The following is a 23690-nucleotide window of genomic DNA, read 5'->3' as shown; positions in this document are numbered from 1 at the left end:
TGGTTTAGTCTGGCAGACTGACACAGACATACCCCAGGGGTGAAGGTAAGCTCTCTGCGTAAAGAAACCCTGCTCCGAGGCTGTATTTCAATAATAGTATTGTATTTCAATATTTAGAAATATATATATATTTTTCAATTTAGGGAACAAATTGAAAAATGTAAAATCAAAACCGTTTTACACCCACTTATTTCTTTGCCTGGATATGAGGCAATGACTACAAAAATCACCCACACAGTTGACAAATTTGAATTCCACAGTTAAAAGTTATTGGTTCAAACACTATCACCATATATGTACTGGCACCAGCCTCTTTATGCCAGTGTTAACGTTGTGAAGCCGGAGCCCCCCGTACCTTCATTTAATTGTATTAAAATGCCATTGACAACAAAAAAGTCAGTTTGATAAAGAATATAAATCACCAAGACTCCAAAAACTGCACAAACAAGTGCTTTGCGTAATGCTGTTGGACCATGACAAAAGTATCCACTTCTAGTTTTTGACAATGAAAAGCAAGATTTTTTGTTTGTTGTGCCAATCAGTTTGGCAAAAGCACAACACATCATAACAAGGTGAAGGTATCTGATTGGCTCAACTCTTTCAGAAGCGTTGCCAGAATGGAAATGCAGAAGAAGAAAAGACAGTCAGGCTGAAAATGAGCGAGACGCAGTTTGATTGCAGTTTGAACAGAATGATCGCGAAACATTTTTACTTGTCACATTCAAGCACCGTGGCAGATGAAGGCGGCCAGCACCCAGACAGAAATGAAAAATTGACAAAAGGAGATGCAATTGTTGGAATACAAGACAAGGTGCTTATTAGGTCTTAAGCGCTTGAACTTGCAGCTGTGAATGTGCACACGGGGGAAGTCATGCATGTGCTTCGAACATGTACATGCGCGAGTGGATGGATGTCTCCTATTGTGAGGGAGCCGACAACATGACAGGAGACAGTTAGCGGCTCCCCTGTGAGACCCAGAGCCAGAGGCATTCAGGGCCAGGTGGCAGCGCTCAGCTCCCAGGCAAGAGCGCTCTGTGGGGCCACTCCAGCGCCAACTCCCCCGAACCCTGGGGCTGGCATCTGGAGGTTAGCCCTGTCTACAAGAGTTCATTATCGGATTCTTGATTCAGTTTTTAAACCATAACAAACATGTTTTCAGCATCTCGCCAACGCCAGCACACAGTTAATTAGCGTAGCTGTTAGCAAGAAGCTGTTTATATAAGAAGTATGGATATGAACAAACAAGAAAAGCTCCAAATTAAGAAATAACACCCTCTCATTTTTTATTTATTTACATGATATAAAACACTTCTACTGAAGTATAATCAACAACATCATTAAAATTACGTTGAAGTGTTCATTTATTCATTTTCTTCCACTTGTTCCCATTAGGGGTCGCAGGTGACTGGAGCCTATCCCAGTGACTTTGGGCCTTAGGCGGGGTACCAGCTCACCCAGCTGGTCGCAGTGTTAACACAGAGACACACAGACAACCATTCACAGTTGCCAATTGACAGAAGCTGGAGCCCAGAGAGATCATGTGATGTTGGTCTGGCCCAGGAATCTTACCCATGATCTCCTTATTGGGAGGCTAGTGCACATGGTGAAGTCTTATTAAGGCTTAATCACTGTACACGGAACAGGCACTCCTGTTCTAAATGATGGATTACCGATGACCTTTGTTTCACATTTGTCACTGAAATGTGCAAATCTGGCCTAGTGTTTGAGTTTGACTCGAGGTGCGACAGTGGGCGGGGTGACCAGACTCACTCTTAGTAAGAATTGAAGCAGTGTGTATTCTGGAGTGTTTTTGTCCTTACTGAGTAAAAAAAAGTGCTTCCATCTGCTACCAAATGTGATATCTCTGTTTAGGTGACAATATTATGATAGCAGCCAACTGAAAATAAATGCTTATTGGCAAAGCAAACGGGCTCGGATAACTATCTCTCATTTAGTTATTTGTTTGTTAGAAATGGAAAATGAAAATGAAGAGAAGCCACTGAGTTTGAAAACAGAACGGTGTGTTGATAGGTTTTAAATTGAAAAGTGCTGCTGTTTGTATTAGGAACTGGAATGATTAATAGTACACAAGGTCAAAGCAAACATCAAACAACAACATGTATTTCATCACAAGATATTCAGCACTAAGAGGCGGGTTTTTGATTTGAGGGAATCTCTAGAAAACATAATAATCCAACTTTAGTGCAGGGAAAAGTTAATAATGATGACGATGATGTTGATGATGTTACAGAAACAAATGTTGAGGCGTACAGCTCGATCTGTACAACTTCTAGCACTTTACCACAAGCGGTCCATCCATGTTTATTTGCCATCCAGTGTCCAGCCTCGTCCCGTCCTCACTGCACAGTTTCAATGCTGGTGCTGTGGGGCTTTTCTCTGAACATTACCCCTGTGTCCCCTCAATATTCCGTCATAAGTTCTAAATAAACAGATCTTTTGGACAGAATATAGAAGTTTTATTTTAGTTGCGTAGCGGAAATTCCACAGGGCTTTTGGTCATGTTTTTCTTTCTCGTAGCATTCAGTAAACATATGCAGTTTAGAGACAGAACTTTCTGTGTGAGTGCACGGATAGGACAGAAAGTCAAATGTGACACGAACAGAACCTTGTCCACAGTGCTCTGACCTTGCCTTCAGCTTGTTTAATACTCCACTACATTTACAACATCCCACTTGGTCAGAAATAAGCCAAAGACACAAACAGAAAATAAATCGTTAAGGTGAATTCCAAAAGCATGGCCTCATGTCACGGTCAGGAATGGTTGTCGTTTCATATAGCCCTCACAAAATGTAAAGTTTATAGCCTGTCTGTGCCATCAAATGACATTTCAATAGTTTTGATTTTGTCTGTCTGTGAAGTATTTGAGCAGAAAAAGCCTTGATGGTGGGGAAAACATAAAATTTTTCAGCAGAACTTCGGAGAGACTTGGGACAGAAGAGGGTATTTTGGAATAGTTTGGAAATGCAAATAAAGCTCAGAAACTGCTCTGGGGAAAGTGGTCTCCTAACTTCTGGGTCTGAAGCTGCCCAGCATCGAGAGAACACCACAGGAAAGTCAGGGCTGTTCTGTCTTTGCAATGAGTTTGCTCTTCTGATCTCGGGTTAAAGCTTCTGCCTCCAAAAAGTGGTCAATGTCCTCTTTATTGCTGTAAACTGATTATTCAACTCTCCTGTGAGATTTTTGTTTAGTAGTAATGTTGATGTATGGAGCAAAACTAGTGAATATTGCTGAAAAACAATTTCCGAAAGGGGACTAATACAAGTCTTTTCACTCTATAGCAGAAATGTTTCATTTTAGCCCCTACAGGATGATTTTATTTTAAGCCTATACGCTGCTACTAAACAATTGCTTTAGAAAATTCTCCTCTGGGCATGTTAGTCATTTCAAGTGAACAGTTCTGAAATCCAGTGCTATTTAAAATGGTTGACAAGGCTCCAGGGTGAAATTTGAATTATATACCTTTAAGAGCTGGTTTCTAAGTAATTAGAGGGAACACATTTATTTCTTGTTCATTTATTGAATCTTTCTCCTGCTCGCCGATATGGAGAACATAATTATAGAGTGAAACTAGATCACCTGGCCCTCGCAGCCACTGCCAGGGTGGAACATTAGCTCAATCAATGTCAATTATTTTCCAGTCTCCATTATTGCACCACCAGGAGTGGGCAGAATTTTAATCCCCCACTCTGAATCGCTTTAGCAACAGAGGACGAGGCTTTTTGTCATGATTAGAAACATGACAGAGTATTAAGGCTGATGCAGTTCAACAAGTAGTGCAGGAGAAATAATAATGGCTGAGTGGTGCTACATGAAGTGTAGATGCAGAGTGGAAGCTGGTAACACAGGCCATAAACTTCAGCTGAGGTGTGCGCTGCCTGGTAATTTAGTAGTATAAGGAAGATTCAATTTGTCAAGAAATTTCCACTGAATATATGGTATCATACAAGTTAAATGATAATAACAGATAACACTTCTCACCTGTTGTGGCAAATATCAAGCAATGGTCTGAATTGTCATCTTTGCAAAATCAATGAAAAGGCACGACATAAGGTAAATATGCGGGGCACGGGACAGGAGCCCAAATGGCGGGACAGTAACCCACAGTCATCATAGTCGTGCATCTGACACACAGACAAGCTGTAAATAAGTTATTCTTTTCATTTTCTCTCTATGTGCTCAGGACAGCGCTTGAACTGCTTTAGTGACTGCATTATCTGACGCTACAATGCATCAATGTGTTGTGCACACCCCTTCCTGCCCAGTCCAGGTGAAAACTTTCCCTGTCCCATCCAGATCCTGGGATTAGAAGCAAAATTCACTACCGTCCTATGGAAATCTGACAGGAGTAAACTTGAACATAAATCAAACAGAAACTAAACAGAGACTTCTGCTCACTACTGCTGCCCTGCCACTAGCAGCAGCAGTGATTATTGTTTGCATATGCTGGTGTTGATGTTGCCTGCTGTTTTACCTTAATCAGCGGCAGAGGGTGTGGGTGTCCGGCCAGTGCAAGCTTGACTGTGGTCTCCCAGATGTGTGGATCATGCATCCCTCTTGCGGTCACCATAAACTGGACGGGTTCTGACAGGTTGGCCACCTCCTGCTCCGTGTACACGCTCCCATCAGGCCGCACGCTGAAGCTCGGGTCGCTGGTGATGAAGCCCACCTCTCGGCTGCGCTGGCAATCATCAAACCGTACTGCACAGACAGGAGAAAGAACATGATCAAATTAAAGAGAGGCGGAATGTTTACCTTATGAGGTGCAAATCCTCGACACATCTGACACATCTGAGGTTTAAGATTGAGCCTCATCCATCACAACATATCGCAGAATATCTCATCCCCTTCTTGTCACTTCAGAAAGCACCATTTGATGTCTTTGACTAAACAAACAGCTTATCTGTTTTCTGCATAAGAATTCACCGGGGGGACCTAATTCTTTTTGGAAAATGGAAGGATAGCTTTGTCAAAATTGCATTTTCCTCAGCTTCTCCAGGGGGAAGTTATAAAGAGAACGAAAAAAAGTATATTAGCCTGACTGGCCCTATTGTACTTTGTGCTTTGTTGCAAACTGTCTTAAATGACATTTGAAGGTTTTGCTTGACTTGCTCACAAAAGAAGCCGTGAGGAATAGCACGCCTCAAACAGACGTAAAAAGCTCTTTCTGAAATCTGTACAGTTTGGGATTATGGAATCACCCCATCCTCTGCTTCAAGTTTATTGTTGGGTCGGAAAGGCTACCATAGTATTCACATAGTTTGGATGGCATTGGTTTAATCTAAAATTTGATAAACATGCTTTTTTTTAAGGCAGTTGGTCTCTTATTCACCCTCATTATAGTCACAAAGTGACTGCTGCTTTTTGGCAGACTCATAATGACATGAGATGGTGTTCATTTTTCCAATATTTACTCAGCGTTTTGACAATAACCAGTAAAGACATGCACATATTGTAAATATTAGGTCTGAAATATAGAGTCATAGATATTTTCATCAGCAGCACCTTGAAATGTTGTAGCATGGGAAACAGAATAGGAGGATGATGAAGACAAGCAGACATTAGGGAAAATACCATGCAGGTTAGGGAAGCCTCAGATTAAAAAAAACGTGGGCGCTGTAACAGACAATAAGCTTAATCTTTTTATAATTACTTTGAATGTCAAGATCCTTCTGGTCAGTTAGACGTGTCTTTGGCTATGGCCAGCAACAAAACCCAGAGTAAGCTTCAGGTCGACCCTGGGGTGGTCATTACTATTTTAACACCAAAAAGAGGAATAGTTTAGAGTTTAGATTCTTGGTCCGGGCCCGGGTCAGGTTGGGTCCACGTTTCTCGCTCTGCTGTCAGGCTGGGTGGGGCTTGGGCATGGCTGCCTTTTTTATGTATTATTAATTTATTGGTGAGATTTTACTATTATTATAATAATTATTCCATTATCATTATAATGGACCCTCCCCTTGACAAAAAAAAAAAAAAAATCAAACAGAGATAATTATTAATTATCATTACACTTAACATGCATGGTGTGGTCACGGCACCTTGCCAAAACACACTGCAGGTGCATAATATTATATATATTATAAATATTGGAGCAGAACGCAAGCGACATTTCTTGCGCAGGTAGGCGCCAGGCTCATTTCACCTGCACGTCTACTTCAGCAATTCAGAATTTGCCGAAAGCACGCCAAAGGACAGCGCAGTGAAGCGGTTAAAATACGCTCCAAGCGTATTTTTCTTGCTCGAGGCTCGCACAGTGAAGCGGTTTTCAATCGAAATACATAGAAAATTTGCTTTTATTGATGCATTTTGATGACTTGAGCAACAACACAGGCTTTGATTAAACATCAATAGGAAGACTGGCTCAGATTGACAGTGATTAAACACTTATTTTCTTTCTTTTCTAAAAGGATTTTTTGGCCTATAGGCTTTATTAGACAAAAATAAATGAGGAAGAGAGAGAAATGAGGACATGCAGCACATTTTCAGAGCCGGTAATCAAACTCAAGTCACTGCGGCCGATTGCACATTGAGCCTGGCATGTGGGCTGCCGCCTTAACCACTTGACCACCGGGAGGCACTTTTTTCTCATAAAGTCCCGTGTCTGATCTAACCAGCCCACAGAGTCGCTTCTCTCCTCTCACTCCCTGTGTGCACACCTTTCGCAGAGCAGACCACACCACGTCTACTACAGCTGAAGCATCGTATTACGGTGAGACTTCTGAGGGAGGAAGTAGCTGATTATGTAGATCCCTTCCAGTTTGCTTACTGTAGCAACTTACTGCTGCCCACCTATTAACTATTACATTTAGAGGACTCGACATTGTAATGGGTTGGCCACAGTGGGGGAGGGGATGTCAAATCTGCAATAGAAGGAGTTGAGTTGCTGAGCCAGTTTTCTGTTGTCTGCGGAAGGGGGGGCTCTGGGCTTGTAATTGGTGAGCCCACTCCACACAGAGGTGTGGGGTTGTTGTTGGAGAACTGCTGCTTCAGGCGCGTGTTGTACTGTTATCTAGCTCTCGACACCTCCCTGCTAAATCCATACTTCGCGTCTTTGTAGCGCTTTCCGTCACTGGCCCTGTGCGCTTCTGCTGCCTTAACTGCCTCAGTTTTGGTGTGAACCAGGGTTTGTCGTAATCGAAAGTGACTTTGGGCTGTTTTGGTATGATGCTGTCCTCACAGAATCAAATGTACTCATCCAAACTATCTGTGGCAAAAACAAAGAGCGCCGAAACGCAGAGGCAGCCTTCAGCGACGCCATCTTGGAACAATAATCTTGTTTTAGAGAATGTGCAATCAAAACTCCACATAGGTTTTAGGGAATGTTTAGTTAAAATAGATTAACTGAAATACTCATGATGTACTGATTTATAGGCTCCTGATGTATCCTCTTATTTTCAGAATCAGAATTAGAAAGGGGTTTATTGCCATTGTGAGTGAACAGAATCCACAAACTAGGAACTTGCTTTGGAGTTAAGGTGCAACATAAAACAATGAATACAAGTGGTGGCAAAAGTGACCAAAAAGGGCATGCATACAATTTAGAATCTAAATATATACACAATTGGCAGTTTGCAAAAAATGTGCAGTGCAATGAGTGTTTATTGGTTTGAATATGAAAGTGTGGTGATGTTGATCGAATGTGCTTGCGTTGTAGGTCATGTTTTTCCTGTGTTTTAAAGCATGTGTCTCAGGACAAATTTCTCCCATGAGAGACAATAAAATATTATCTTATGTTATCTTATACATAAGTGTGCAACGTTTAATCACAGTCTTGGTGCGGGGCGCTCGCAGACATTGGCTTCTGAGTTGAGTGCGCCTCTGGTGAGTCTCCTCTGACATCTGACATGAGTGTCCCATTACGCTGAATGAAGTGGGTCGACAAAAGCATTTATAAAACCCTTTCACTTTCATTCCATTGCACAACTGTGATCAACGCTCCAAACCATAATGAAGCATATTATTCCCAACATGATGCAATACAATGAATGACTGATTGCTGCTCCTCCGATGTCGCACCCGCTACCCGCACACGTCTGAAACGCACGTCCACATTTGATTTTATCTAACACATGCTAATAACAAGACAAACTGATTCCATAAATCACTAAAGAACAGATCGGACTGATATGGGCAATGGCAGTAAGATCTGTCAAAACAAAATCTGTCAAGCAAGCTTTTTTTAATCAAGCTATCTATTTAATTTATCGCCAAAGCTCCAGACAAAACAGCACCCAAACAACAAATCTGTCAACACATCTTAGCGCTGCCAAAATGGGGGGGTGCTTGGGAGTAATTATGTGTGATGGGACAGGGAGTAAACACACCCCTGACAATGTGTACATCTGTTTACAATGACAAAAGGGATTCATATATCAATTTACAAAGAAACACCAAATGCAGGACATCTTTATGAGTGACACCAGCTCTGGAGGCATTATTAGTATGGGGCGGTTGTGATCGTCCGTTAAGGCATGGCTGGCTTCATATCAGGTCGTACAAATATGGCTAGACCTGCTCAGATTGTCCTGCAGATGAATTGTGACGGCCGCCTTGTATTATGTAAATGACTTCAATTAACCGTCAGTTAGACAGGTGTCTTGTGGTGTGGGGTTTAGGGACATACTTAATACGTCTCTCAGAAAGTTCTATTGTAAGCACATAATGAGTGCGTGTTCAAATAAAAAGCTACTGAATTCTCACAGCCTTGTAAGACAGGCACCACATCTTGAAAGCACCAGGTTTAAAAAATCGAACAGTAAACTCAATTCAAATTACAAAATTATAGTTTAGTAAATCAATGCTGTTTTATTCATTTGATTTGAAACTATGCATTTCTTTTTTTCTTTATTTAACAAACACACTTTTTGTTAAGCAGGGCGCAAAGGAACAAAGTACAGAATGTCAGATGCTTGATGAAAAATGTGTGATCTAATGTCTGTGATGTCTGTCTTTTTCATTTTTTTCCCCTGTTGTCCAACTATTGTTACCGTTTTGTATCTGTAAAAAATAAATGAAAAAAATAAATAAAAGAAACATTTGTGATCAATGAATAAATTATAATGTTATGTTCCTTATTTATGGCATCATTTTGGCATTATTCCAAGTTATAGGTCAGAGCTGTAGAGATCACTGTCATATCTGTCCTTCAAGATATTTTCTAACAATAAAAACTCTTTAAATGAGCAATGAATCTCTTGGAGAAAAGCAGGCATGGGCCCCCCACCAGAAAAGATGCATTGATACATAAATGTCTTTTAAATACAGATAAAGGTGTTCCTCTCAAATGGTTTGGAACATGTGAAGAAACAAACTACTATTTCCTATTGTTTACCATGGCTCAAAACAGATAGTCAATGTATGATTACAGCAAACTAAATCTGTCTGAGGGCGGGAAGTGCTGTACTGTACACGTGTCCAAGCTGACCCTGCAGCCAGCTCACAAGAATCCAGGACCTTGACAACTGTGTAATGGTTCAAGAATGTCTAACTTTTCAATATAGATCCTCTCTTTATAACACATTCATGTTACAGATGAAAGCAGCCGGGAGAAATTGCATTAAGAGACAAGATTACGATAAAGAATTTGAGGCTATGGCATGATAAGAGAGCCAAATCGAGATGCACTGATATGGTAACACACACCCGATGCAAACGCAAGATACATATTAAGTCAAATATTTTAAAAAGAGATAGAACTTTACATTGTTTTTTGTCGATCATATTGTCCAAATATTTATAGTAGTCATTCATTTAGTTTACGTGTTACACTCTGATTTTCACCATGCTCCAGATTTTCTGTGAACCAATTATTACCACTTATTAGCCTCCTCTTTATGTAGTTATCATGTCACTTTTTTAGTAACATTAGAGCCACACACCATAGAAAGTCCCCAAAACGACTGCGCAAAGTCCTATTTCACTCCATAACATTCTAAACCCATCAGCTGAGTGTGTTGTGTGTTGCCGTGGTATTCACAGATGGTCTGACCCGATGACAAAATCAAACTAACCCAAGGACATTAGCATAAGATGTCGGATGTCCTCCATGAGGCAGACTGCAGCAGGATTTGCCAGCGTGACTTACAAAGTTGATATTCCAACAAACTGTAAGTAAACTGACAGATACCAAATACTGTGAGATTATGATGGCATATGCAAGCGATTTCTCTGCTTTTTGTTAGCTCTTTTCTGTAGCTGCAGACAGAACCCTTGTCACACAATGTTATTCTGAAATTACAGCTGTCAAAAAGCAGAAAAAGTGTCAGATATGTGGCTACCATGGCGTTTGGATCATTCTTCTGACGTCAATCACACAGACATTTAGATACGCAAGCAGGTTGGCTGGGAACAATCTTGTCTAAAGGTACAGCAAAGGCTGAATATAGCTGATTGTATTCAATTATGCATGCAGGTTTTTAAGATTTTCCATTTTTGACTTGGGTGGGGTAATACCTGTTGCAAATATAAACAACATTTTTACAACAATCATGAAGCAGTTTATGAAGAAAAGTAGTACAATTTGTTGAAATAAATCACTACAGAAACTATCCAAATTTATATTTTTGAAAGACACATACATTTTCATTCAACAAAAACTCAAATCATAATTTTTGTAACATTAGACGAGGTTGACCCAGGGTAAAACATAGTTGCTAGGTAACAGTTAGGACATTTCCTATTGTGATGTCATTATTTACAATCAGGAAGTACAAACCTAAAAACATGACTCAACTGGTACAGAATGTGTGATTTTTTGAAAAATCTTGAATATAATTTATCCCACCTGCGTTTTAGTTAAATGAGTAATCCAACCTGTCAGATGCACTTTAAGAATGCCAAAATATTCTAGAACCATTGGAGGTTGTTGAAATATTCACAATAATCTGTACAATCTGTCCTTTTAAAACCTCTTGATATAGCAGCCTTGTATTCCAAATCCATCCCTGTAAATGATCCCCACTCCAAATGCTTTTCTTTGAGTACCTCGCTACACTTTACAAGCTTAAATGTAACATCTGGGACATAAAAGTTTGTCCAAGTTCACCACGGATGCTTCTTGTGCAGGGGTTTTGTGTTGACAGCACAGCCTCCATCACCCTTTGTAAAGCTTTGAGAGTGAACGGGCTCATTCCCTCGTGTGTGTACCAGAGTGGAGCGTGTATATATTTCAGTGAATGCTCCCATCCCCAACAGTGTTTGGCAGGCAGCTGAGTCTAGTGCCATTCTGCCCGAGTGCTCCTCCCCAAACAGGTTTGAGAGAGTAAGAACATGCTGTCCAATGGAGCGCACAGCAGAATAGGCTAAAACAGAGCCGCTCAAGCAGCCATGACTGGACACACTCACTTTGACATGGCTTTGGTTCGTTCCTGTTCGTGGAGATTCCCCTCAGTGCACACACGGAGACAGAGTTGTAAGGGCTGTGGTACGACTGAAAATACTACGTCAGTGTTTAAAGAGTTTTGCCAGGATGAGAACAAAAGATTAGTAAACATTGGTTGAGAACTGATGAAGTTGTTGGTTCTTTACTTTATGAATCAATGAACGCTGCTTGGAATAGGTTTTTTTGCATTGGTAATTTTCAATAGTAAAGCATTCACAATTTTGGGCAATTTTATGTATGTTTTACAGAACATGTTACGATCAAACATTTGCCAAAAGAAACCTCAAGATGGACAATATGCAGTCAGTATAACAGACTTAAGTGATCATGCTCCTATCTACATGAAATACAAAGAAGCTTCAATGGCAGCCTGCTTAAAAGTTAAAGCCTAAATGGTCTGCAAGAAAAACTAAAACAGGAAATAGTTAAGAAAATGTGCTTTACCAAATAAAGATATAACAACAAGAGTGGATAGTAAAGGTCTAAATGCCTGGAAACTTATACAACAATAAGCTGAAAGAACAATTCTTAAATAAGAGAAAGAAAGCGTAATGTCATTTTAACCAAACAAATTCAATCTTAATTGAATCTTTCTACAAAGAACAGTTATCTAAAATTTCAGGTGATAAAGAAGATGAAAACAAATTATTTCCTGGACACTCTCAATTTACCTGTTATGACTAAAAAGAAAAAGAGCGGAAATAACAGTGTTGGATATACAGGGTGCAATCAAGTGATTAAAGAACAATAAGTCTCCAGGGAATGGTGGACTTATTGTCTCCATCATAAAGCTTTTAAAGAAAGTCTTTCTCCTTTGCTTTTAACAATGTTTAACTGGACGACTAAAAAGGCAGGAACAAAGAAATGGATGATGGGAAATGAGCCGAATATTCAGAACTGGACAGATATTGTTGGACATTTATATAATCGAAAAATTGCCTTTACTCTGAACGTAAACATGAACAAATTGACTGGGGGAAATGGGGGGACATGTGCCAAAATGACGTTTCAGTATTTCCTATTTCCTTGAATTGAATTTCTGGTCTTGTTCTGTTTGTTCTTGTTCTGTTTGCAAACATCCCAAAAATTCATCTAAATTAAAAATCGAAATATAAGATACTGAACTCCCAAAAGCCAACAACGTTTAGAGTGCAGTACAACTTTCAGCAAAAAGTAGATATCCTCTAAAAGTGTAAAATTGAAGTGATTTTGAAACTTGACTTTAGGCTAAAACCTAAAAATAGCTAGAGCTTTCCAAGCGCTAATGGGCTGTTTGCTGTACATAATGTGGATGGCAGGTGCATTGCTGTGGCTAGTTCATGTGAATCCGCCCACACCTGTCCCACTGTCTCTTGGCTGTCTCCCTGTCTCTTGGCTGTCTCCCTGTCTCTTGGCTGTCTCCCTGTCTCTTGGCTGTCTCCCTGTCTCACAGCTGTCTCCCTGTCTCACAGCTGTCTCCCTGTCTCACAGCTGTCTCCCTGTCTCACAGCTGTCTCCTATGTGCTCTCCACTGTCGGACTTTCTTCTGCTACTGTGCTAACCCTGCTCTCCTCGTCAATGTTCACCTCCACGGGCTTAACCCTCCGACTAAAACCCTTCAGAAGCAAGTAACCACAGTCAAAACAATCAGGATTTTGTCAACCTGAAAATCAATAGTGCTGAAGAAACCAGCTAATAACAACAACATCCCTTTTCGGGCTTCTTCTATTATAATTAGGGGTGGCCCTTATTGACAAAAATGAATATCGTAATTTTTTGGGGAATCCCAATAACTTTAGTCAGACAATATCATGTCAATCCAGCAGAAATGTGTTAAAACATGTCTTTAAACCAACGAGAAATAATCACAAAAGTGCAGAAATATCATATTCTCTTTTTAAAAGTTTACAAAATAACCATCCATCCATCCATCCATCTTCTGACGCTTTATCCGGGGCCGGGTCGTGGGGGCAGCAGTCTGAGCAGGGACTCCCAGACTTCCTCCTCCCCAGACACTTCCTCCAACTCCTCCGGGGGAATCCCGAGGCGTTCCCAGGCCAGCCGAAAGACATAGTCTCTCCAGCGTGTCCTGGGTCTTCCCCGGGGCCTCTTCCCGGTGGGACATGCCTGAAACACCTCCCCAGGGAGAAGCCCAGGAGGCCTCCGGAACAGACGCCTGAGCTACCTCAGCTGCTTCCTCTCGACGTGGAGGAGCAGCGGCTCTACTCCGAGCTCCCCCCGTGTGGCTGAGCTCCTCACCTTATCTCTAAGGGAGCGCCCAGCCACCCGGCGGGGGAAACTCATTTCGACCGCTTGTATCCGCGATCTTGTTCTTTCGGTCATTACCCAAAGCTCATGACCATAGGTGAGGGTAGGAACGTAGACCGACCGGTAAATAGAGAGCTTTGTCTTTCGGCTCAGCTCCTTCTTCACCACAACGGTCCGATGCAGCGACTGCATCACTGCAGCCGCTGCACCGATCCGCCTGTCGATCTCACGCTCCATCCTTCCCTCACTCGTGAACAAGACCCCGAGATACTTGAACTCCTCCACTTGGGGCAAGGACTCCCCACCCACCTGGAGAGGGCAAGCCACCTTTTTCCGGTCGAGAACCATGGCCTCGGATTTGGAGGTGCTGATTCTCATCCCAGCCGCTTCACACTCGGCTGCAAACCGTCCCAGTGCATGTTGCAGGTCCGGGTTTGATGGAGCCATCAGGACAACATCGTCTGCAAACAGCAGAGATGAGATCCTGTGGTCCCCAAACCGGACACCCTCCGACCCCCGACTGCGCCTAGAAATTCTGTCCATAAAAATTATGAACAGAACCGGTGACCGGTCCCGGTCGTGGTACAAAACAACCTAAAAAAAATTGAATCAGCTCTATTTGTCTATTTTTGTTTTACTATAAACAATATCCATGGGTTTCAGAATGATAAGAAATTAGGGCCATTGCAATAGCGATTAAGAAACAAATAAAAATATCCTCAAAATGTGGCATTTAACAGGAAACTGCATCTCATTTAAGGCAGTTTTCTAATTTTTCTCTTGTTGTCTGACTCCGTGTCTACTTTTATCCTCGTCTTCCTTTTTTGATCTTCGCTGCGGTTCATTTAGTGTCCCAAAAGGCTGTCCGATCTTGCGTTTGGTGAACAAGTTAACATCATCTTCTTGTTTTGTGCACAAACGGGTTGGCAACACGGCCTCAGAACAACTTGCACCTGCCACATGTGACATAGTGACTGAGATGAGTAACAGGTGAGCGCTGGGCTGAGAGAGAGGGGAGGCACATTTCATTTGAGGGAAACAAACCTGCTCCTTTATAAATGAGCTGTGCCCAAAGTGGAAAGGGTCACGCTGTGCCCAAGAATCATGTGCCAAGAGGACAGAATGACACAAGGGGCGCCCAGCCCCTTTGTGCAGCTCATAAGCTGCATACAGTGAGAAATCAATGGTAGTCCATAGAGATACCTAAACCTTTAGTCACTTTTCATTTTTGGATAATATTCCTCACATTTTAGTTGTTAAAATATATAACCTATACAATTCTGAAACACTTAAGCCACATAAAACATCCAAGTGTCCTAATTAAAGTTTGAGGTTTTAGTGCCAGTAGAAGTCTGGACTCTGAAGTCTGTCCACAATCAAGTGTGAGAATCCAACTCACAGACAGGGGGCGGTCAAGCTGAGAGCACGGGCAGAGCACATGGCAGCAGTAGAGGGATGGGGTTCCAGGAACACCAGGAGTTGAACACAAGTGATCAACAGCACACTTGCAGTTGTGTACCCAGTTGTGATAATGACAAGTAAAGCCTTGAGAGATTTGGATTTATTCATCTGAAATACACTAGAGTCCAGGAAATAATATCCATCTTGTGAAAATGTTTGACATTCAAGACACAAAGTATGAATAAAACAAAGTGCCCCAGTACGTTCCTGTTCATTTCCCTATATAGGCTAATACCACTTTGTAATGTGTTGGGTCTATGTCACAATATTGGTAAGTATTCGGGCACATCCAAATGTCTGGCTCTGCCCCTGCTTTAAGGGAACGCTTGGACAGTTATCCATTTGCTAAATTCCGGTGCTAATTCAATCCGATTCTCTATTTCATTGTCTCCCATCGAGGCAACACCTGCTTTGATTTTGGGCATTACAAAAATAAACTGAATTGAATTGGAAGAGTATCAGGTGTACAGTATTTAGTGGAAGTTGGTTAAATGCACACATTGCAGCGGTGGCACAGCGCTCAGTAAACATTCCTCTCCGATACCCTACTGCTTCCACGAGCCAACAGGAAAATCAATGCCACCCACTCAATTTGAAAATAACAGTCCTTTTGCCAGGCTATTTCCATCCTAGAGGGGAAAGTCAGGCTGCAGGATGGTAAATGAATGAGGCTAAAACCATGGGACACACAGTATGTTCCCAGCCATTAAGGGTGCTTTGATCAAGCAATCCAAAAACAAACTCCAAAGACAACACAACAGTCTGCTACCTGACTCTGCTGAGGCATGTGCACCTGTTGCAAAGGGATAAGTTTTTCAATACACTTTAAATATAGAGCAGTCAAATTGAGGGGTCTGAAAGGAAGAGATTTTCTTGAATTCAAGCTAGCAAAAATACTTTTTCCACACAGACTCAAAGGTCCTAGCATCTACATAGTGTGCGCTTTAGCCTTGATGCTTGATATCTCCCAGTCTGAAAACCTAAACTCTCTATAATACGTGCAATATCCTACTAATGGTCCACCGGTAATTTACAGAGAAGGAAGCTGCACAGTTCCTCTTGGTTTTGGCATTGTGTTTTGCTTAAAAACTACCCATATTCTTTACATCCACCCACACGGCCAAATGCAATAGAAGGTTTACACCTCCCAGTGGGCAGCAACGTAACCACATCAGTCTAGCTATGATTGGCAAGTGTAAAAGCTTTTCAATAAGGTGCGATATGTTACAGCTCGAAAACTACTACAACCCATGGCAATCCCATCTTACATTTTGAAACCCAGCCCAGTGCAACCCACAGGAAACATCCTAACTAATTCCATTGACATGCTGCTGTTTCTGCCACGCCAGGTATAACGGTATCATGTAACTTTCCTAAAAAGACCTTTTTTGCTGCTTTGGGAATGGATTTCTTTGCCTCCACAGACCTGGTGCTTGAACAAAAGCCCACACAGTTCCTGATGACAGCTCGGTTGCACAAAGGCAGACCGCTGCAATTGGAGTGTTCGCCACTGCATGTGCAACCTGCGCGTGAGATTGGAGAAAGAAAAAAAAATCTGGCAGAACCAAGGAGTGGGAACTGTTTGCATATGAAACTACAGATGACGTGTAAATGGGCGTTGGGTGACATTGCACTCAAACGTGAGCGTGGGCTTTCAGAATACATTTGTATGTTTTTTCGTTCTTTCAGACAAAACACCACCCGTTATCTTCTGCTGTTGCACTTCCTGCCCTCAATGGAACCATGTCACATTGTAGATGAAGGCACATCTGAGCAGCCTGACGTAAGCCCACGTAGCCACCCGCCAATCAAACCAACACCACCACTTCCTGTCCCATTGCCTTAACGTGTTAATGGAGCCATATCCATAATTTAGAAATCATTCCACTTGAAAGTTGTGATTTATAAGCCTTGATAAGATTTTTTTCAGAGGGTTATAATCATCATTACTTTATTTCATTTCTTGGTTATAATAACTCCTTAGTCTACATATCAAAGCTTTTCATGTGATTATCTTTTACAATCTGGTATTATAACTTTTGTTGTCCAGACTTCAAATCCCAAATCTGTGCTGTTAGGTGTTAAACTTTGATCATAAAGATTGTAACATATTTGTTTAGGTTATATGCTTTGATTAGTTCTTTCCAGGTCATAAGAACAGATTTTACCCAAGGGTTCTCTACCTCCTCCAAATGACTCAACCGTTTGTCATCTGCCAGTAAGTCCTGTACAGGAACCCCCGGCACAACATTAATCTCAATATTTTTCCATTGAGCTTCATATTCTGGGTCACACCAGTACAAAAACGCTCTGATTTATGCTGAAATAAAATATTTTTTCAGTCAAGGATAAACCAATCCTCTTATTGATAATTGTAAAGTTTTGAGCCAGTTATAATTTTTTTTTGCCTAATACATTATTGTGGAAATTAACTGTTTCAATATTTTTGCTCCTACAGCTGTGATGTGGTGACCAAGTAAAGAGAGAGCTATAACTGAATGTTGTAGCTCTTAAACAAAGCATGTTTGTATAATGTATACTTTTATACGTTTTTCTTGCCATGCTCGTGGTGGATCTAATCTGTTAGGCACCTCTCGTTGGCACTTGCAAGAGGAGATTGGAGCAACCGGGGAGGTGAAGGGCCCTGATAAAGTCTGAGAGTGGGTGCGGGGTAGAGCAGATGCAATTAAAAGAGCAGGTCACAGAGCGCAGTGCAGTCTTTGACAGGGTGATTAATACAGCAGCATGCAGCACACAGGCTTCTACTCCAGTATCAAAGCGATTCTTTACAGTGCACATTACTGCCTCTAGGGGGCTCCACTGTGTCCATGGATCTATTAAATTAACTGGTTAGGGTATTGCCAGCTTAAACCTGTCTGGATTCGGCCCTAGTGACAAATCCATAGGAACTGCAGGGAAAAAAATCTCCACTGCCCAGAAAGCATTTTTCCCATAGAGGGCATTGTACCTATTTTAAGGTCATTAACATCGGTTCAAAATCCTTCAGTTTTCTTTAGTGGTGCTCCGATATGGACATTTTAGGCTGAGACTGATACTGATGTTGTGGAAATGCTTGGACCGATAACAGATATTAGGCCAGTACTTTGGTTGTATTTGTTTTTTTCGTACATTTTTATATAAATTAGCTATTTATATTGCTATAAATGAATATTTTTTTTATTCTGAAATGAAGATTACATCTATTTAAAATGTTACATATCCTTCTTTGGGAAATATGATTTATTCTTTATTAGAGTAAAACTAGCCTTCACTAGTGTCTCTCTGAACCAGTCTCATCCTCGTGTTGCGCCGCTTCCTCCTGTAAAAGCAACAGCGACAGTCTCTCCTCCTCAGACTGTGTATCAGACACTCCTGTTCTCCTCCTCTAAACCACTTAAGTTGTTAGGACTAAACATGTCTAAACTGATCGTTTAGAAGGAAGACTAGTCAAATTATGTCTGAAAAAAGCCCACGTTCATTGCGGGTCACGAGTTAATTCATCGCGGTTATATTAAACTTTTCTCTAGCATTTAAAAGTCTGTAACTTTGTCATTTCTGGGTCTTTTGACAGAGAAATACGACTGGATTAAAGTTCACAGTCTGTTCTGTTAGAATGTAGCAGCAGATGTCCACAGATTTGTTTTCTGTTTTCTGTTTTTGCGTAACCAATCCGGACTGATATTGGTGTTTTTGGCTGAAACTGATAATACTCAATAACGTGAATATTGGCCACTTTTACATTTTTAGCTGCGGCTCACTCTGCTTCATGCTGTTCTGCTCTAGGTCAGAGCAATCATTGGTATGCGAGTCTGCGTCACTTGACGGTATTTCCGGGATGCACTGCCACTAGCTGTAGCTAGCCACCAAAGGCTAAACTGGCGACATGCACTGGCGAGCTCGGCTCATTGACTTGACTGGACAGCCATCATGCTCCCTGGGAGCTTGGTCTGGATATAAAAGAGTATGGAAAGTTAGTAAGAAACATGTGATCAGTCAAAATAAATATATATGAACTCTGTTGACGCTGTTGCATTCAACTAAAATAAACAGAACAAACAGGATGTCTTTGGTGTTTGATTAAATCTGCAATTACTTATGAAAACAATCACTCAATGTACAAGCTATTTTGAATTGTTTTGAGACATCAAGGAATTATAGAGGTGAAGTTCTTTTAGACATGTTGGCGACTGAATTAAATAGATAAAACTTGAGGAATGTATGTAAGATAAGATAACCTTTATTCATCCCACAATGGGGAAATTCCACTGTTGCAGACATATGTGTCTGACCGTGGATAAAGCACGTACATGTCTACCCGGAGACATTTTGAGAGTGTGAATTCAAAGCTATCCAATGATGTCTCACTCATGTAGATCTGATAAAATTTGAGTAAGTTGTGGTCATTTGAATGTATACAACTCTCAAACCCATTCACTGAGAAAACGGCCTCTAAAGTTTCTCACCTGAGTGAGCCCAGAGTCACAGGGGGGCTCATTTGCATCTCATTGAGATAAGACCTCCCCCCTGTCACACTGACACCACCTCCCCCTACAGCTGTCACTGAAGACTCAAGAGGAGTGGACTTGAATCAGAATTAGAAGTTACTATATTAAAATGGAAACACTTGGATTACAAAAGGCCCTGAATAGAATCAAAGAATCAGAATCAGAATAGGGTTCATTGCCATTTGTCGATAAACATAATTCACAGGTGATTCAGTACATAATAAAAATGAATTAATCCAAGAATGTGAAAGTTATTTTCACGTTAACAAATCACATCTCTACACATATTAGGAACATAAGTATAATAATAAAAACAGACTAGAAAATCTGCAATGGCTGAAGCCATTGCTGGAGTGTCTGCGTCTCTCCCTCTCCCCCCATCTCCCTCTCCCTCCCTCCCTCTCCCTCCCTCCCTCTCCCTCCCTCCCTCTCCCCCCCTCTCTCTCTCTCTCTCTCTCTCTCTCTCGCTCTCTCTCTCCCTCTCTCTCTCTCTCCCCCTCTCCCTCTCCCCCCCTCTCTCTCTCTCTCTCTCGCTCGACTGGCTCCGTCCCAAAATTCTAAAGAATAAAGCCTAAAGAATAAAGGCTAAAGAATTCCGCAGACACTCATAATGTCCAAATTCATTTTAAATGGGGAAAAAGTACTAATACTTTTGAAGATTCTGCAAAAAGTACAAATTGTTCAAATGTCAAAAGTAATAGCACACGTACTATTGCGAAAGCGATCATAATGAGGTACAACATGTTGAAATCGGTTGAAGCGTTAAGGAGTTGAAACTGGCTAAATAGAAAATCATGGAAAATATAAAAATAAAAAATATGTGAAATACAAGAACATATAGTGCCTGCGTGACATCACGCAGACACTCAATAACTCAGAAAATATTGCACCAGGGATAATTGACATTATGTCACAGTATTGCACATGATTTTGACAGTATTGCACATATAAAAAGCTGAATGACAGTGTCCAGCAGCAGGAAGGAAAGACCTACAAAACCTCTCCTTCACACAGCGAGGGTGGATCAGTCACTGAAGCTGCTGGAGTGTCTTCAGTGTACTCCACATCGTCATCGTCTTTGATGAGTCAGATGATGGCGTCTCTGATGACACAGCTGTCCTTGTCATGTCCAAGGTCTGCAGTGTAGAGTGTGCAGAGAAAAGGCGCAAGGCGTGTGTGGCGCCCCCACACTGCAGGTCCGAGTGTCAGACACACAGTCCCGGGCTCTCACAAACTGGGGTCGGTCTGTGAGGTAGTCCAGGATCCACTCTGCCAGGTCACAGTCCACACCAGCAGTCTCAATTTAATCCAATTCAATTTTTTTTTTGTAACACCCAAAATCACAACAGTAGTTGCCTCGAGGGGCGACTTTTCAGCTGGTCCCTCAGGAGCACCGGCTGGATGGTGTTGAAGGCGTTGGAGGGATCAAAAAACAGATCACAGAGCTGCCAGGCTTCTCCAGGTGAGAGAGAGAGCGGTGCAGCAGGGAGATGACGGCGTCCTCCACTCCAATGCCAGGCCGGTATACTAACTACAGCGGATCCATGGTTGAGCTCACGGTGGCGCAGAGGTGGTCCAGGACCAGCCGCTCCAGTGTCTTCATCAGGTGGGACGTGAGAGCCACCGGCCTGAAGCTGTTGAGGTCTTTGGCGCGCGGTGTCTTGGGCACAGGTACCAGACCTATGGTACCACCCTCAGCTTCAGGCTCATGTTGAAGACATGCTCCATAACTCCATTATATATTTTATTAAGCTTACTAATAAATAACTTGAAAGTAAAATACTTTTAAATTTGACAGCTTGATGCATGCAGCAGTACTTTAAACTAGCATTTTATTACCATTAAAAACAGAGCACTGTGGTGCCTGGATTGGATAGACATTTTTCTTTTCCAAATCCTACCTGCCAGGACAGTTTATTTATCACCTCACAATCCTCTTAATTCTCTGCTCTCCACTCTCCAAATGATTTAACAATGAAGCCTTGAAAAAAGAATTGTTTCATTCTTTAATTTAACTGCTTTGATGTTGTTCACTTTAATGAGCAGCAGTAATGCTTGAGTTTTTGGCAAAGTAATTTTATCCCACAATCTCATCACAATCTACTCGTTAATTTCATAGCACTGCAAGTCGGTGAAATCTGGCTTCCAATCAATGCTCCCTCTGCGGAAAAACGTGCATCGAGGCAGTGAACAAAAGCAAAAAAATCTTGAGCTTGTGGTTCTTCTTAGAGATTTATGCAAATGAGAAATGTTTCTTTTGAAAGAGTGTACAAACATATCTTTAATTTCTTTCATCTAGCTTCTACTCAACAGACCTTGCCTTCAAGGCTTCTGCTTCGATTTAGCGAGAGAAGAGAAGAAGCTGCGCTTTATCACAGCAATATCTTTTTAAGGAGGCGAAGCGAAAAGAATGCCTCAAGGCTACACACTGTCTGTTATCTCCCACTACAATATAATCATTCGACATAGCTCAGAGCACAGTAGCGGGACCTCAGCTGTGCCATGTGACAAAAGGGGGAATGTGAGCAAACTTGGGCCAAAGAGCAGGGGACGGAAGGTGCTTCTGGGAAATCTCTTTGACTTCTACTGGAGCGGATAAAGACACCAATGAAAACCCATTATTAGAAAGAAGAATAAGTCTGTTTCACATTGAACCAAACTGCCCTGGGCGCACAAAGGCAGTATCTAGAGTGTCAATACACTTAGTATTGTTAATCAAGCAAAAAAAACATATAATTTTGGACCGTGAGTGTCAGAAATAGAATAACAGGACAAAAGTTGTGGAGTTATATACCTTTCTGAGAAGGATTGATGAGTGATGAAAGATGAGTGAATGACTTCTAATGTCGTCTTTAATGAAACTGTGTAGAATGGCTGAGTAAATAAATTGCAGTTACTCTACATAAGTGCTTGGACCGCTGTTTACAAGTGCATCGCCTCTTAGCAGGTTATTTTTAGCATGCCATGATTACCCAAGAGAAGGCCCTTAATAAATACTAAAAGACTCAAAGCTTCTCCTCCCTGTTTTCAGAGGAAGTCCAGACTCCGAAGGTAATCAGCTTTTAATTTTCTTCCCCATTCCTTTTATCCTCTCACTTTATCTCAGGCTGAACACTGCCAGTCGAGCCAAGCCCCTCCCCCATTCCAAATAAATGCGTATCCAACTTCATATCTCTCTCTTTTCCCCTTACCCATGGTATTAGCATAAAAAAGTGTCTCAGTCTTTCATGGTGATTGTTTTAGTGACAGTGTTCAGCATCTTGGATTCTACACAACTGACTTAATTAGCATTACAAATATATACATTTAAAAAAGAAAGCAAACATTTGGTTACGCCTGATGGACTCATTTAAGGGAATGAGTGCACAAGGCAACATTACATTTATGAGATGAGGTGCTTTTCTGCCACTCATTACTCAGCGATTGCTTTTAGTGGATAAAAGCTAGTTCAAAAGTGGTACTGTAAAAGAGCAATGAAAGATTCACAAGGCATTTATTTTTTTATTATTCTGCCTAGGCAAGTTTGTTGTCAATGTATGGAATATCATGCATCAAAATGTCTCAGAAATGGCGAGTTCTAAACTAAATCACATTTTTAAACTCATAATTGATCGAAGAGGTCTGCTCCTGTTCACACCATGATTCCTTTTTTCTGTCTCCATCTCTCAGCACATGAGACACACAGAGAGGGCAGGTCTGCTGGTGCACTGAGGAGCAGAACCCTTCTGTCCTGACAAAGTGACAGAAGACTCTAAGCTCTGTCTGAGGTTTATTACTTATCCAGAAAAGACACACAATCAGAGAGCTTTTTCTACAAGTTTACTTTCAAAACCATCGAAACAGATATTTACTTCCCACTTTTTAAATAAGAGGTGAGCCGGTCTGAACCAGGACTATGTAGTATACCAGAACTGACTATTTTGGTGAAGATTCTAATTCTAGGTCCATAACTGTTATACAAGGGCCAAAATCAATATAAATTAGACAATACTTATGATTTGACAAATAACACCTTTATTTGTTACATGCTTGTTTAAACTGCAAATTGTTCCTGCTTTTTTTCAAATGTAATGTTGCTT

General features: G+C 41.3%; 1 protein-coding gene across 1 annotated transcript in view; it reads right to left on the bottom strand.

Annotated features, from left to right (window-relative positions):
* Positions 1-23690, bottom strand: part of LOC140365514 (cadherin-4-like) — a 292800-nt gene that overhangs the window by 97398 nt on the left and 171712 nt on the right. Inside the window, 1 exon segment of the mRNA XM_072451987.1 lies at positions 4493-4719. Coding sequence (XP_072308088.1) covers positions 4493-4719 — 227 coding nt within the window.

Source organism: Eucyclogobius newberryi, unplaced genomic scaffold (genome assembly GCF_026437365.1).
Source record: "Eucyclogobius newberryi isolate DKJ021-1_F unplaced genomic scaffold, fEucNew1.0.hap1 SCAF_19, whole genome shotgun sequence".
In the NCBI taxonomy this organism is placed as follows: Eukaryota; Metazoa; Chordata; class Actinopteri; order Gobiiformes; family Gobiidae; genus Eucyclogobius; species Eucyclogobius newberryi.
This window is presented reverse-complemented; position numbering and strand designations above follow the sequence as displayed.